Below are 15403 nucleotides of genomic sequence, written 5' to 3'. Positions count from 1 at the left end.
ACATACAGATAGTGTGTCATGAGATATACATTGAATTGAGATGACTTAAAGGAAACTAAATTACCTCAAATATAGCTACAAATTAGGCATAATGATGCAATATGTACATATAGCTAGCCTAAATAGCATGTTAGCATCGATTAGCTTGCAGTCTTGCAGTGACCAAATATGTCTGATTAGCACTCCACACAAGTCAATAACATCAACAAAACTCACCTTTGTGCATTCATGCACAACGTTAAAAGTTTGGTGGACAAAATGAGACAGAAAAAGAAGTGGCATAAAACATGTCCTCGAAAGTCGGAGAAAGCTATACATGTAAACAAACTACGGTGAGTTCAAGGACCGCCAAAATTAGTAGGACAAAACGGCGCTCGCCAAATACTTTAGTCAGTGAAGCATGTTTAATATAAACAGTGTGCTTTATAACAATTAGGGAGATTTGTGTCATGTTTGTCCTCCTACAGAAACCATATTAAAACAATTTTTTTTTTTTTCCCCTCATCTTTTTCCATTTTTCATACATTTTTGAAAAAGCTCCAGAGAGCCACTAGGGCGGCGCTAAAGAGCCGCATGCGGCTCTAGAGCCGCGGGTTGCCGACCCCTGGTCTAGTCTCTTACGTGAATGAGCTAAATAATATTATTTGATATTTCACGGTAATGTGTTAATAATTTCACACATAAGTCGCTCCTGAGCATAAGTAGCACCCCCGGCCAAACTATGAAAAAAACTGCGACTTATAGTCCGAAAAATACGGTATATATGAAAATAGATCAAAAATAGACCATTCATCGGCAGTGCGCCTTATAATCCGATGCGCCCTATGGTCTGGAAAATACGGTACTATTTGCATATTGTAGATAAAACGGCAAAGAAACAATCCTTTCTCCTCAGGCCTTTTTTTTCCTCTCCCGATTTGCATCACAATTTCACGGTTTCTCCATTTGCATTCGTGCCGAAACCTTGACAAATTCTCATGTAGTCTCTGCAACCAACAAACGGCTATAACGGTGACCTCTGGCTGTAGGATTTTTGCCATTAGCGGAACGTAATCGCAAAACTCGCTGTCGGTTCCTCGGAGACACCCGACCATAAACTGCTACGCTTTGGCCGTGCCAAATGGACCGTACAAGACAAAGCGACGTACTGTCGTTCTATGTGCTGGTTCTAATGGTCACACTGCATCCAGAGGCTCTAAAATATAACGTGCAGCATATTGCACTTACAGGAGTGGATTCGTTCAAGAACAAAACAGCTAAGAAGGCCCCAGGCAGTGAATTAGGACCGAATTAGCCTCCTCCGTGTTATTTCCGTGCAGCCGCTCATGGCTTTGTGAGCCAAGTAATCCACTCGTTATCGCAAACCACATCATTTTATGTTAATAGCCTCGCCGTGTTCACACACCATTAGGCACCGGGAGTCTGGATAATGCGCTACACCGCCCGCTTCGCCGTCCGCCATCTCCGTCTCCGGCGAGGACGCGGACGCCACATCAAAATGTCTTGACATTGAGGCGCTCTTTAAACGACTAATAACCTTCATTAGGCTGATTTTATTATGATAGGTGAGCCGCTGATAGGACGGCACTGGACTGATTGTGTGATTGGAATTAGGGGAGAGCAGACGAAAGATTGGGGGGGGGACGGGGGAATGGACACAAAGGGAGAAGGAAGAGACGGAATTGGATCGGGGGAGTGGGGGGGCGGTGCAAGAAATAGACGGCAAAGAAATTGGAACTGAGTGCATCGAATGAAAGTCTGATTCTTCTTCTGGGATTGCAAAACTTGTCTCGTTTTGATGACAATATTTCCATTTGACGTCTTTTTCAAGCAGGCATACACTATATTGCCAAAAGTATTTGGCCACCTGCCTTGACTCACATATGAACCTGAAGTGCCATCCCATTCCTAACCCATAGGGTTCAATATGATGTCGGTCCACCTTTTGCAGCTATTACAGCTTCAACTCTTCTGGGAAGGCTGTCCACAAGGTTGCGGAGTGTGTTTATAGGAATTTTACACCATTGCATGACTAGGAAAGGTTGTGTGGATTGGGTCAAAAATCCAAGATGGCGGCGCGCACAGACGCAGCGACTTACGGCTCTCCATTTCAGTGCTCTTTCTTCCTTCTTTTCTTCATGTTTTTTTTCCTTTTGTGCACCACCTGTACTGCAAACACCCGGTACACCCGCCAGTCACTCTTGGATATCGGTAACTCGCACCAGATATCTGTTTCGAGCGACTTTCACCACGAGCACAACATCCCAGATGACATAGCGAGAGCACAGGGCTCTCCGTGGTTTGTTGTCGGGTCTGGGAGACAGCGCAGACGGAGGAGGGAGAGGAAGCAGAAGCGTGGCCGCAGGTCCGGCGTCTTGCTCAGGCTTAGGAAACAACCCCACAAGCCACCTCTACCGAGCCTGTTCCTCTCTAATGCCAGATCCCTTGTACAGAAGATGGACGACCTGGAGTTACAACTTGCTGGAAACCGCTATGTTCGGGACTGTTGTGCTATGATTATCACCGAAACCTGGCTTCACCCGGAAATACCCGATGCTAGCATGCAGCTAGCCGGACGCACTCTGCTCCGCCGGGACAGAACTAAGGACTCCGGTAAGAGCAGAGGAGGGGGGCTCTGTATCTACGTGCATGAGAACTGGTGCAACAACGGGACAATCACTGAACAGCACTGTTGCCCGGACGTGGAGTACATGTCTGTTAGATGTCACCCTTTTTTTCTCCCGAGAGAGCTGTCTGTTGTTATCATCACGGCTGTGTATATTCCACCGGACGCCAAAGTAAACACAGCGCTCTCTCTTCTGCTGAACACCGTCAACGAACAGCAGCGGGCCCACCCCGACGGTGTTCATATCATAGCAGGGGATTTTAATAAGGCCAATCTGAAGACTGTACTCCCTAAGTTCTACCAGCACGTGAAGTGTTCTACAAGGGGCAAGAACACCCTGGACCACGTGTATACCAACATAAAGCACGCGTACAGAGCTACACCCCTCCCCCAGCTTGGACAGTCAGACCATCTTTCCCTCCTGCTCTCTCCTACCTACACCCCCATCAGACGCCAGGCCAGGCCTATCACAAAGACTGTTATGACCTGGCCTGACGATGCACTCCCCAAACTTCAGGACTGCTTCCAACACACAGACTGGGACCTCTTCCAACAACAGGAGCTGGAGACAGCCACAGGAACGGTGCTGGACTACATAAAGTTCTGCATCGGGAATGTGACTGTGGAAAAAAACATCCGGGTTTACCCCAACAAGAAACCCTGGATGACCAGCCAGGTCCGCACACTCCTCAGGGCCCGCGACGCAGCCTTCAGGTCAGGGGACAGGGCACTGTACAGTGTTGCTAGAGCCGACCTGAAGAGAGGGATTAAAAAAGCAAAGGCGGACCACAGGAGGTGCATAGAGTCCCATCTGTCCAGCAAAAACTCACGGGAGGTGTGGCGGGGCATTCATGACCACAGGAGGTGCATAGAGTCCCATCTGTCCAGCAAAAACTCACGGGAGGTGTGGCGGGGCATTCATGACATCACGAACTTCAGAGGCTGCAATATGACAACTGCGGATCAGAGTGCGACACTGGCAGAGGAGCTTAACTGTTTCTTTGCCCGTTTCGAAACCCCCCAGCGACACTCATCTGCTCCAGCCCTGCCCCCGCCCCCACCGGGCTCCGGCGCCACTCCACTCACTGCACAGTGTCAGACGAGTGCTCCTGGCTGTGAACCCCAGGAAGGCTACCGGACCAGACGGAGTACCTGGAAAGGTGCTCAGGACGTGCGCCCACCAGCTCGCTCCCCCCCTCACCAGGATCTTCAACCTCTCCCTGGCTCAGGCAGTCATCCCATCCTGCCTGAAGTCATCTACAATAATCCCGGTGCCGAAGAAGTCTCCCATCACCAGCCTGAATGATTACCGACCAGTGGCCCTCACTCCGGTAATCATGAAGTGCTTCGAGCGACTTGTTCTCCAGCACATCAAGGACCATATCCCTCCAGACTTCGACCCCCACCAGTTCGCATACCGGGCGAACAGGTCCACAGTGGACGCCATCGCTGTTGCTCTCCACTCTGCTCTGAACCACCTGGAGCAGCAGCAGAGCTACGTCCTGATGCTCTCTGTGGACTATAGCTCTGCCTTCAATACAATAATCCCGGACAGACTCTGCAATAAACTGGACACTCTTGGCCTCCCCCCTCTCACAAACGCCTGGATAAGGGACTTCCTAACGGACCGACCCCAGAATGTGAGACTTGGCCCGCACCTCTCATCCTCCCGCACGCTGAGCATCGGCTCCCCACAGGGCTGTGTGCTGAGCCCCCTCCTCTACTGCCTTTACACCCATGACTGCATTCCGGCCCACAGTGACAACCTTACCGTCAAGTTCGCCGACGATACCACAGTGGTCGGGCTCATCTCCAGGGGTGACGAGGCTGCCTACAGAGAGGAGGTCCTGAAGCTGACGGCCTGGTCTTCGGAAAACAACCTCGCTCTCAACACCAGCAAGACCAGAGAGATCATCGTCGACTTCAGGAGGAGCAGCACCGACCCTGCCCCCCTCTACATCAACGGCGAGCGTGTAGAGAGGGTCCACACCTTCAGGTACCTTGGAGTCCACATCTCTAATGACTTCTCCTGGACAGTCAACACCACATCAATCATCAAGAAGGCTCAGCAGCGGCTACACTTCCTTAGAGTCCTCGGGAAGTACAACCTGAAGCCTGACCTGCTGCTGACCTTCTACCGCTCGTCCATCGAGAGCCTGCTGACCTACTGTATTACGGTATGGTACGGCAGCTGCACTGCAGCAGACAGGGAGAGGCTGCAAAGAGTGGTCAAGACGGCTCAGAAGATCATCGGCCGCCCTCTCCCCTCTCTGACGGACATCTACACCTCCCGCTGCCTCAACAGAGCCAGTGCCATCATCAAGGACAGCACCCACCCTGGCTCTGACCTGTTCCACCTGCTGCCCTCTGGGAAGCGCTACAGGTGCATTAAAACCAAAACAAACAGGCTAAAGAACAGCTTCTTCCCCAGGGCCATAACCATCCTGAACGGACTGCCCCATTGTCCCTCATAACTGCCTTCTCTTCGGTGCAATAACCCATTCCACCAACCACCCTGTTTTTTTTTTGGTTTTTTTTCATGTATATATTCATTTCACACCATATTCATTGCACTTCTACATTTTTTATATTTTTATATATTTGCACATTGTTTTTCTAGCATGCACACATCGCACTGTATGGAATGGCCTCAATCTCGTTACCTTGCGTAATGACAATAAAGCTGATTCTGATTCTGATTCTGATTCTGCTCCATAAGCGCATTGGTGAGGTCACAGGTCGAGAAGGCCTGGCTCTCAGTCTCCGTTCTAATTCATCCCAAAGGTGTTATATCGGGTTCGGGGCAGGACTCTGTGCAGGCCAGTCAAGTTCATCCACACCAAACTCTGAGTTGCTGTTGTTCCCAAATTCATACTTGCCAACCCTCCCGAATTTTCCGGGAGACTCCCGAAATTCAGCGCCTCTCCCGAAAACCTCCCGGGAAAAATATTCTCCCGAAAATCTCCCGATTTTCAGCCGGAGCTGGAGGCCACGCCCCCTCCAGCTCCATGCGGACCGGAGTGAGGACAGCCTTTTTTCACACGGGAGGACAACAGGGTGACAAGAACTAAATCATCCAGACTAGAGATAAATTGTATTATTATGTTTATCTTACCTAAAAATACATATATGTATTAATTAAAAAAAAAAAAAAAACTAAATACATTTTTACTATATTTTGCTAAAAACATCAAAATTAATTGTATTTTTATTTTTATTTTTTCTGACTCCTTATTACATCCAGCCATAGAATTATACATTAAAATAAACATATTTGAAATAATTAATTTTAAATTATCATAATTCATTTAAAATGACCATATTTAATTATTAAAATAATTGCTTGTTTATCAACAACTTTAGCATTTTATTCATTACATTTTGAAGCTCTCAGAAGCCAAGTTATGTTATATTCCTTAGTATTTATTTATGCAAGTTTGAAGTATCAATTATCTAAACACAGTTTTGTTTGCATATTTTCAGGATGTAGATATATATATATGAATTCTAGCTGTCAATATACTCTTCCCCTCTTAACCACGCCCCCAACCACGCCCCGCCCCACCCCTGACCACGCCCCCGCCCCCCACCTCCCGAAGTCGGAGGTTTCAAGGTTGGCAAGTATGCCCAAACTCTTCCATTTTCTTATAATAAAGCCGACAGTTGACTTTGGAATATTTAGGAGCGAGGAAATTTCACGACTGGATTTGTTGCACAGGTGGCATCCTATGACAGTTCCACGCTGAAAATCACTGAGCTCCTGAGAGCGGCCCACTCTTTCACACATGTTTGTAGAAACAGTCTCCATGCTTAAGTGCTTGATTTTATACACCTGTGGCCGGGTGTTAGAATAATCATATATATATATATTATCACACAACTTTAGTATGCTTAAAGTCCGTTGCTATAGTTATTAGCTATTGTGCTCAAGTTAGACTTTTGTATCTGTGCAAGGACAAACTTCTTGTCTGAGGGTTGGCCTCAGCCGCAGATGTTATCTTTGTTTTAGCCCGCTCACAGCCAAGGACTTCAAGGACCTCAACGAAGACAAGATGACAGCATGCAGACGAAGCAGAAACAAGGCAATCACAAGGCCCCAGCACATTCCGTCACGTATTGTGCGTCCTGGACCTGCGTTGCATGATATATGTGACCACTCCTTTTAGAGGCGGCCTCAGTGATGTTGACTGTGGAACTCCTGAATAAATAGAGGGACGCGGGAGCTGTACCTTAGAGCATAGGGCGAGACAGTGACTAAGTGTGCAGCTCCATGCATTCTCCTCATAAGCTAAATTGAACTCTGTCTTTGCATGGTTCCTTGCTTCTTGTCTGATTAATAGATGTCATCAGTGTTTGAACCTGATTAGGACACCTGATTCTGATCATTTGGATGGGTGGCCAAATACTTTTGGCAATATAGTGTATATCCACAGCAGGGGTGTCAAACAAATTTTAGATCGGGTGCCACATGGAGAAAAATCTACTCCCAAGTGGGCCGAACTGGTAAAATCACGGCACGATAACTTAAAAATAGAGACAAATAGAACAAGCACATTCTGAAATTGTACAAATCCTAATGTTGTTTTTATACACTTACATGTTGCGGTTAATAGTATTCTATCATTATTTGTTGTTATTTATACTTTCTGAATAAATGATGTGATAATGTTCATCGGTCAACTCAAAAAATATTAAAATCAAATTACATTATATTATTTATGTAGTTTGATCATTTTCTTCGGGTGTATTTTGTACATATGTGGCATCATCTACAAAGATACAAATAATTGCTATTGCGACATCCAGTGGACACATTTAGAACAGCTGTTTCTTTCATTCAAAAATGCCAGGTTACAACCCTAGTTAGAACTATAGGCTACTTTGTATTAGACATGGCAACAGCGGAGGATGCATGTGCATGTATGAGAAAGTCTGCCCCGCAACAAGTGGATGGAGAAAAAGAAGGACCTCAGTGTCTACAACTGAATAAAAATGGAGCTAAAATTTTCAGGTAAACCTCTACCATGTATGGAGATATCCGCTAAGGTAAAATGTCACTAAAGTTTCAAATTCCAAACAGCTTGTTTGGAGAAAGTTTGCAAGACTGTTATATAAATATCTCCGCCATGGCTCTGTGGTTTGATTTCACATTTCCGTGACTTTTTTTGACACAAAAATAGGTACCAACAGGTAAGAAACGTTGGTTTTGCATAATAGGTCTCATGTTTTTGGTTACAACATAAATTATTCAGTGCCTCCAGGATTTCTTTGGCTTTTTTTAAATCAAACAATCAATGTTTATTTCTATAGCCCTAAATCACAAGTGTCTCAAAGGGCTGCACAAGTCACAACGACATCCTCGGTTCAGAGCCCATATTAGGACAAGGAAAAACTCACAACCCAGTGGGATGTCAATGTGAATGACTATGAGAACCCTTGGAGAGGACCGCAGATGTGGGTCACCCCCCCCTCTCTAGGGGAGACCGGATGCAATGGACGTCGAGTGGGTCTAGCATAATATTGTGAAATTCCAGTCCATAGTGAATCTAAAATAATAGTGAGAGTCCAGTCCATAGTGGGGCCAGCAGGAGACCGTCCCGAGCGGAGACGGATCAGCAGCGCAGAGATGTCCCCAACCGATGCACAGGCGAGCGGTCCACCCTTGGTCCCGACTCTGGACAGCCAGATTATTATTATTATTATATAAATATCTCCGCCATGACTCAATGGTTTGATTTCCCATTTCCATGACGTTGTTACACAAAAATAAGTACCAACAGGTAAGAAACGTTGGTTTTGCATAATAGGTCTCATGTTTTTGGTTACAACATAAATTATTCAGTGCCTCCAAGATTTCTTTTTTTTTTTTTTAAATGTTATGCAATGTGGCTGATTTTATGGCAACTTTTAACAAGTTGTGCACAAGTTGCAAAGTTTTAAGGCTTTACTATATATATAAAAAAAAATGTTATCAGTAGATTTTAGTCTTCTTTTTTTTTTTTTCCTTCTTTGTATCCACTCCTGCTCCGGTCCGGCTGCGCCAAATATTAAATAAAGTCAAATACAAATAAGGCAATAAGAGAAGTATCCCACACTTATGTTTTGTGAAGCAGTTCTGTACAGCAGAATGAACATCTACAACAACTATATGATTTGCCTGAGTGGGTGGACAGGACATGTTAAAAGAAAAAAAAAAGAAGAAAAAAGACCAAAATCAAATGTCTACTGTAGAGGACACTGGTTTTACGGAATATACAAAATAAGACTAAAAGTGAAGGGAGAAGTCCGACCCAACAGTATGTATGATTTTGAGAATAAAATGCTCCATGTTTGATAAACTTACTCATGTTAAAAGGCACACAAATCAGAAGAAAAAAATAATATTGCAATTGTGTATATTAGTGGCCGCTATACAAAGTGAAAAAAAACTATTCTATAATGCAAAATAAGTGGTTATTATATTGATTGATTGATTGAGAAGTTTATTGACATCTTAAATAATTGAATCCATGTAATACTTCAAAAAGGCAAATGCATGGCACAAAAAGCCAAAAGGCTTGTTTCCATTGTGGTCATTATAGACAATGTTCATAACACCATTTTTATCTTCAGGGGAAACTATTTTGGCCGCTATTGGCGAATGGCCAGGTTTGACTGCACCGTACAACAAGAAAGAGTGCTAACTATGTGCATATTTTATTCATTTCTTCCCTTCATTATGTCTTCCAGTCGTAATGCAGACTATTCCGGATGTAGGGCATCAAAGAAAGAGAAAGTCAAAAGTGATGTGAAATTAGCCATTATAAAATGCTCAGAAATGTTACGGTTCATACACCTGCCGCCTCTCACTCGGAGCGCACCTCTGCAATCAAAACACCTGACGCTGATGAGAATCCTGCCTTCATAAGCCATCACATCCTGCGTTCCAGTGCCAGAACGTAGTTACTTGTACTTGTACAGTAAGCTTCTCACGTCTCTCGCTTCTTTGCCCATGTGCTTCCTCGCTCTTTGTGTTTCCCCTCTGTCGTGCTCACTGTGTCTTGCATTGTGTCATCATCCAGCAACCCCTCGTCATCCCCTGGTTTCGAGCAGTGTGTCTCGTTTCCCTGGATCCCCTCTGGACTCTCTGCTGCCCTCCTTGATTTTGACCTCACGCCTGCCTTTGGACCACGACACATTGCTCCAGCCCCTGACCTCCTGCCTGTCCCTGGACCTCCGAGCCTGCCTCGGCCTTTCTGGACTCCCGCATCGATCTCAACACACACCTTCCACACCACCTGGTAACACTCATCATATACCTGCTACACATAGTCACACCGTATACATTTGGTTTAATCACACACTTCATATATATTTGTATAGTTCAATAAACTGCCTCCGTGCCGTCTCCTTCTCCCACTGTACCGTTACAAGCAAGTGGAGAACGCCAATCAAAATTCCAAACATCCCAGAACAAGCGAGTCAGGTTACTTTTAGACCTCCACCCCAGATCACACCTCACTCCTACCCACTTCTCCAAAGTGGGCTGGCTCAGGGTGGAGGACAGAGTAAAACAACTTGCACTGAGCCTAGTCTATAAAATCCGCTACACCTCCCTGATACCAAAGTACATGTCAAACTACTTCCATAACATAAATGACCGCCATAACCACAACACCAGGGGGAGCTCCACAAACCACGTTAAACCCAGATTACGATCTAACAAAGGTCTTAACTCATTCTCCTTCTATGCCACGTCCATATGGAATGCATTCCCAACAGGTGTAAAAGAAAGTGCATCTCTAGCCTCCTTCAAAACCGCACTAAAAGAACACCTCCAGGCAACTTCAACCCTTGACTAACACCCTCCCCCCTCCACATCCCACCTCCCCGGATTGTAAATAATCAAATGTATATACTTGTTCTTTTGCTTTCTGAACTCACTATTTTCACTGCTCACTGTACATATCCTACCAAGTCAGACCTACACTGTTTCAATGTCCATTTCTCTGATGATGCAATTGTTGATGACTGAAGTGCTGATATCAACCAAACCTAACACCCCCATCCGAACCCCTACCGCTCCTCATCCCACCCCTCAGATTGTAAATAATGTAAATAATTAAATGTATATACTCTGATGATTAAAGGGGAACATTATCACCAGACCTATGTAAGCGTCAATATATACCTTGATGTTGCAGAAAAAAGACCATATATTTTTTTAACCGATTTCCGAACTCTAAATGGGTGAATTTTGGCGAATCAAACGCCTTTCTATTATTCGCTCTCGGAGCGATGACGTCACAACGTGACGTCACATCGGGAAGCAATCCGCCATTTTCTCACTTTCGTCGGTGTGTTGTCGGAGGGTGTAACAACACGAACAGGGACGGATTCAAGTTGCACCAGTGGCCCAAAGATGCGAAAGTGGCAAGAAATTGGACGAAATTTGTTCAAAATACGAGGCTGTGGGGAAAGCCGACGAAATGGTCAGTCGTTTGTTCCGCCCACTTTACCGACGAAAGCTATGCTACGACAGAGATGGCAAGAATGTGTGGATATCCTGCAACACTCAAAGCAGATGCTGACATCAACTCCAAAACTGGACGGATCAGCTTTCAGGAAAAGAGAGCGCTTGAGGGTATGTCTACAGAATATATTAATTGATGAAAACTTTATTCATTACTCGCGGTTTTACGTAAATTATTATACATAAACTGTGTTTACCAATAATTTAGCTTAAAAACATTTATTTTTTTCAATCATTCGAGTACATTCGAGTAGTCTTGTGTAATGCAGTATTTTGTGTCTTTTTAGGTATGGTTAACTTGAGTTCTGAAATCGTGGAAAAATATATGTTCTTAGCGCGCCTGAAATGGGCTGTCTGCACTCTCAAAGTGCATGTTGTTGCCAAATGTATTTCATATGCTGTAAACCTAGTTCATAGTTGTTAGTTTCCTTTAATGCCAAACAAACACATACCAATCGTTGGTTAGAAGGCGATCGCCGAATTCGTCCTCGCTTTCTCCCGTGTCGCTGGCTGTTGTGTCGTTTTCGTCGGTTTCGCTTGCATACGGTTCAAACCGATATGGCTCAATAGCTTCAGTTTCTTCTTCAATTTCGTTTTCGCTACCTGCCTCCACACTACAACCATCCGTTTCAATACATGCGTAATCTGTTGAATCGCTTAAACCGCTGAAATCCGAGTCTGAATCCGAGCTAATGTCGCTATACCTTGCTGTTCTATGCGCCATGTTTGTTTGTATTGGCATCACTATGTGACGTCACAGGAAAATGGACGGGTGTATATAACGATGGTTAAAATCAGGCACTTTGAAGCTTTTTTTAGGGATATTGCGTGATGGGTAAAATTTTGAAAAAAACTTAAATGAAATAAGTCACTGGGAACTGATTTTTAATGGTTTTAACCCTTCTGAAATTGTGATAATGTTCCCCTTTAACTTGTGTGATGACTGTATTATGCTGATAGTATATATCTGTACCAAGAATTGATTTACAAACATTTGTACATGGACCCCTACTTAAACAAGTTGAACAACTTATTCGGGTGTTACCATTTAGTGGTCAATTGTACAGAATATGTACTGTACTGTGCAATCTACTAATAAAAGTTTCAATCAATCAATCAATCAATTGGCTGCAGGCCCGCTCCTATAGCTGCTCAAATGCCGCAACCAACATGAAGGATAAATATGGCATCTATGGATGTGTAAGTAGGATCTGTTCCAATGAAATACGCAATGTGTTCTCATTATTGAAACGTCCTCCTTCCAATAAGTTGGTCTCTCCCTCCCTGTGAGCAAGGCAACCTCGGTAATAAGATTAGGATATTCTCTCTTTTGCTGCTAAAGTATGGACGCACTTAGATGCACGTGCAAGAACCTGTGCGTTGGACACACACAGTGTGTGTACGTGTGTGTTTTTGTGCAAGGGTAGTCTCAAAGGTGGGTGTTTGCAGTTGTTTATTAGACTAACCTGCGGTAACTTCCTCGGCCCGAGACGACTTCATATCAGTCAACATTTTTAAGATAACGATCTTATCTTCCAGTATTTTATCTCCTAGATATGGATTTATTTGAGTGAGTTTGTTTGTCGGTTTAGAGCAATCGTCATTGACAATTTGTGTTTGGAAAATGTGTTTTTTAAAAGTAGCTTGTCGTAATTACCAGTTAGTGTCCCCAAAAAAGCAATTGTATTACTGTAGTAACAAGATTAGTCCTTAAAGGGGACCTATGATGATTGTATTCTCCGTTTAAAACACTTGTTTTTGGTCTAGATCAGTGGTTCTCAAACACTTTTCACCAAGTATCACCTGAAAAAACACTTCTAATGAATAACATTTAAATACAGTAGCAAAGTAGGCCTAAGTATATATGAAAACAAGGCAGAGGTTTTATTTAACAAGTATATTTAATATTTTGGCCACTGTAACATTACACACAATTTGATCAGTAACACTGTTTCAATATAGGAAAATGAAACACTGTACTTCAGTCAAGTGAGTCTTTGGCGTACCACTCGATGGAGCCCGCGTGCCACTAGTACTTGGGCCACAGTTTAAGAATCGCTGGTCTAGATAATGTGTATTGGATATTGTTTTGTGTAGATTCTGCGTAAATTTAGCTCCAGTCCAATTTATAAGCTGTTTTTTCAAGTATGTGGTCGAAATGTTTGATTTTGGAGGCGTTTCCAGATTGCAAATGAAACACGCCCCACTCTCTCGAAAAGTATTCTAGTTTATCTTTTGAAATTGTACTCTGTTTAAATATATACATCTTAAAGTCGTCCCCACTTTTTCTTTTCTAAACACCGTGGAAAAAAAAAAAACGTCATTAACATTATATAGATTCACCTGGTCACAACATTAAAGGGGCCCAATTGTGCAAAACCAACGTTTCTTACCTATTGGTACCTGTTGTTGTGTAAGTGGGATCTGCATTAGTCCTGATATTTTGAAATCAAACCACCCGTTCCCTTAAAAGGGGTGGAGGGTCACACTAATGTCCAATGAAAACCTTAACTTTACCCCTAACATAAGTAACAAATATAAATCATTTGAGTTGCTTACTATGAGGTATCTGATCTAGTGATGCACGCAGATAATATAATTATAATGGGGATTTTAAAAATCCATATGAATACCCTGTCTGCTCCAGACTATAATTGATAGCTGTGGTCTTACTCAAATAATAAATGAACCCACACATCGTAACGGTAATACGATAGACCTAATCCTTGTCCGGGGTGTCACCACCTCCAAAGCTATGGTACTCCCGTACACTAAAGTATTGTCTGATCATTACCTTATAAAATTGTAAGTTCTGACTCATTGTCAACAAACTACTAATTACCACTGCTTAAGCAGCCGCAACATTAATGCTGTCACAATTACGAGTCTTGCTGGCCTTCTGCGTTTGGTAATGGTGCCATTACCAAATTATGTGGGCTCTATCGATAACCTCACAAACAACTTTAACGATGTGCAACGCCATTGATAGTATAGCACAGCTAAAGCTAAAAAAGGCTCCTAAAAGGCGCACCCCATGGTTTACAGAAGAAACCAGAGCTCCTAAACTATCATGTAGAAAGCTGGAATGCAAATGGCGTGCAATTAAACTTGCGGTTTTCCATCAAGCATGGAGTGATAGTTTACTAACTTAAAAGCACGCTTATCTTAGTTAAAACTAATTACTACTCCAATCTCATCCCCCTCAATAAAAAAGATCCTAAATATTTGTTCAGTACACTAGCATCGCTAACCCAACAAGGGACTCCTCCCAGTAGCTCCACCCACTCGGCATATTACTTTATGAATTTCTTTTATAAGAAAATTTAACTCATTAGAAAGGAGATTAAAGATAACGCATCCCAGCTACAACTGGGTTCTATTAACGCACAAATGAACGTATGTACGACGGATATTGCCCTCCAAAATAATCCCTCTCTTTTTGAATAAATAACATTAGAGGAACTCCTGTGATGTGTAAATGGGACAAAACAAACATGTTTACTTGACCCACTTCCTGGGAAACTTAGCAAGGGGCAGTTTGTAATATTAGGACCACCAGTGCTAAATATTATTAATTTATCACTTTCCTCCGGCCGGCACTGTTCCCCTAGCATTCAAATAAAACCTAACCTCGATCCTGACCTCAAGGTAAACTACCGGCCTGTGTGCCACCTTCCCTTTATCTCGAAAATCCTCGTCAAAATTGTTGCACAGCAGCTAAATTAACACTTAGCGTTTAACAATCTCTGTAAAAACCCTTTCAGTCTGGTTTTAGGGCAAATCACTCTACGGAGACAGCCCTTGCAAACATGACTAAAACCATTTGCCAAACCACTGGTGAGAAGCACTGACATATAAAAGTAACCAAGGAACAAAAGGCAATTTACCATTTAAAAGTGTTTTTAGTGTATACTAACTTCAAAGGAAATTCTATAAATATATAGTATTTTGTGTTTACACTGTAGGCGCAAAAAGCTGCTGCCTGAGCAAGGCTCAGAAAATCTGTAGAGACTCCTCCCATCCCCACCAAGGACTGTATTCACTGCTGGACTCTAGAAAGAGGTCCCGCAGCCTCCGTAGCAGAACCTCCAGGTTCTGTAACAGCTTCTTCCCTCAGGCCATAAGACTCTTGAATACATCATAATAATCCCCTCAATTCCCCTCCAAAAACGGATGAACTCGCTGGAATATAAAGACAATATAACATACATCCATAAACGTGGATGCATATGCAAAAGTGCAATATATTTATCTGTACAGTAATC

The 15403-nt window shown here is 43.5% G+C and overlaps 1 protein-coding gene across 1 annotated transcript; it reads left to right on the top strand.

Moving 5' to 3' along the window:
- Nucleotides 1-1429: 1429 nt before the first annotated feature.
- Nucleotides 1430-13246, top strand: LOC140678600 (uncharacterized). The gene is made up of 5 exons (XM_072912907.1): nucleotides 1430-1473; nucleotides 2747-3461; nucleotides 3531-3774; nucleotides 9688-9906; nucleotides 13236-13246. The coding sequence occupies exons 1-5, from the start codon at nucleotides 1430-1432 to the stop codon at nucleotides 13244-13246; spliced, it is 1233 nt and encodes a 410-aa protein (XP_072769008.1).
- Nucleotides 13247-15403: the final 2157 nt, after the last annotated feature.

The sequence above is a fragment of the Nerophis lumbriciformis genome, linkage group LG03, assembly GCF_033978685.3.
Source record: "Nerophis lumbriciformis linkage group LG03, RoL_Nlum_v2.1, whole genome shotgun sequence".
Taxonomy (NCBI): domain Eukaryota; kingdom Metazoa; phylum Chordata; class Actinopteri; order Syngnathiformes; family Syngnathidae; genus Nerophis; species Nerophis lumbriciformis.
This window is presented reverse-complemented; position numbering and strand designations above follow the sequence as displayed.

Excerpts from the sequence above, each read along its gene's own strand:
- LOC140678600 (XM_072912907.1), top strand. The coding sequence starts at position 1,430 with ATGCGCTACACCGCCCGCTTCGCCGTCCGCCATCTCCGTCTCCG. Across the intron at positions 1,474-2,746 it reads GTCCGCCATCTCCGTCTCCG|AGAGCTGTCTGTTGTTATCA; the intron begins GCGAGGACGCGG and ends TTTTCTCCCGAG. Across the intron at positions 3,462-3,530 it reads CCAGCAAAAACTCACGGGAG|GTGTGGCGGGGCATTCATGA; the intron begins GTGTGGCGGGGC and ends AACTCACGGGAG.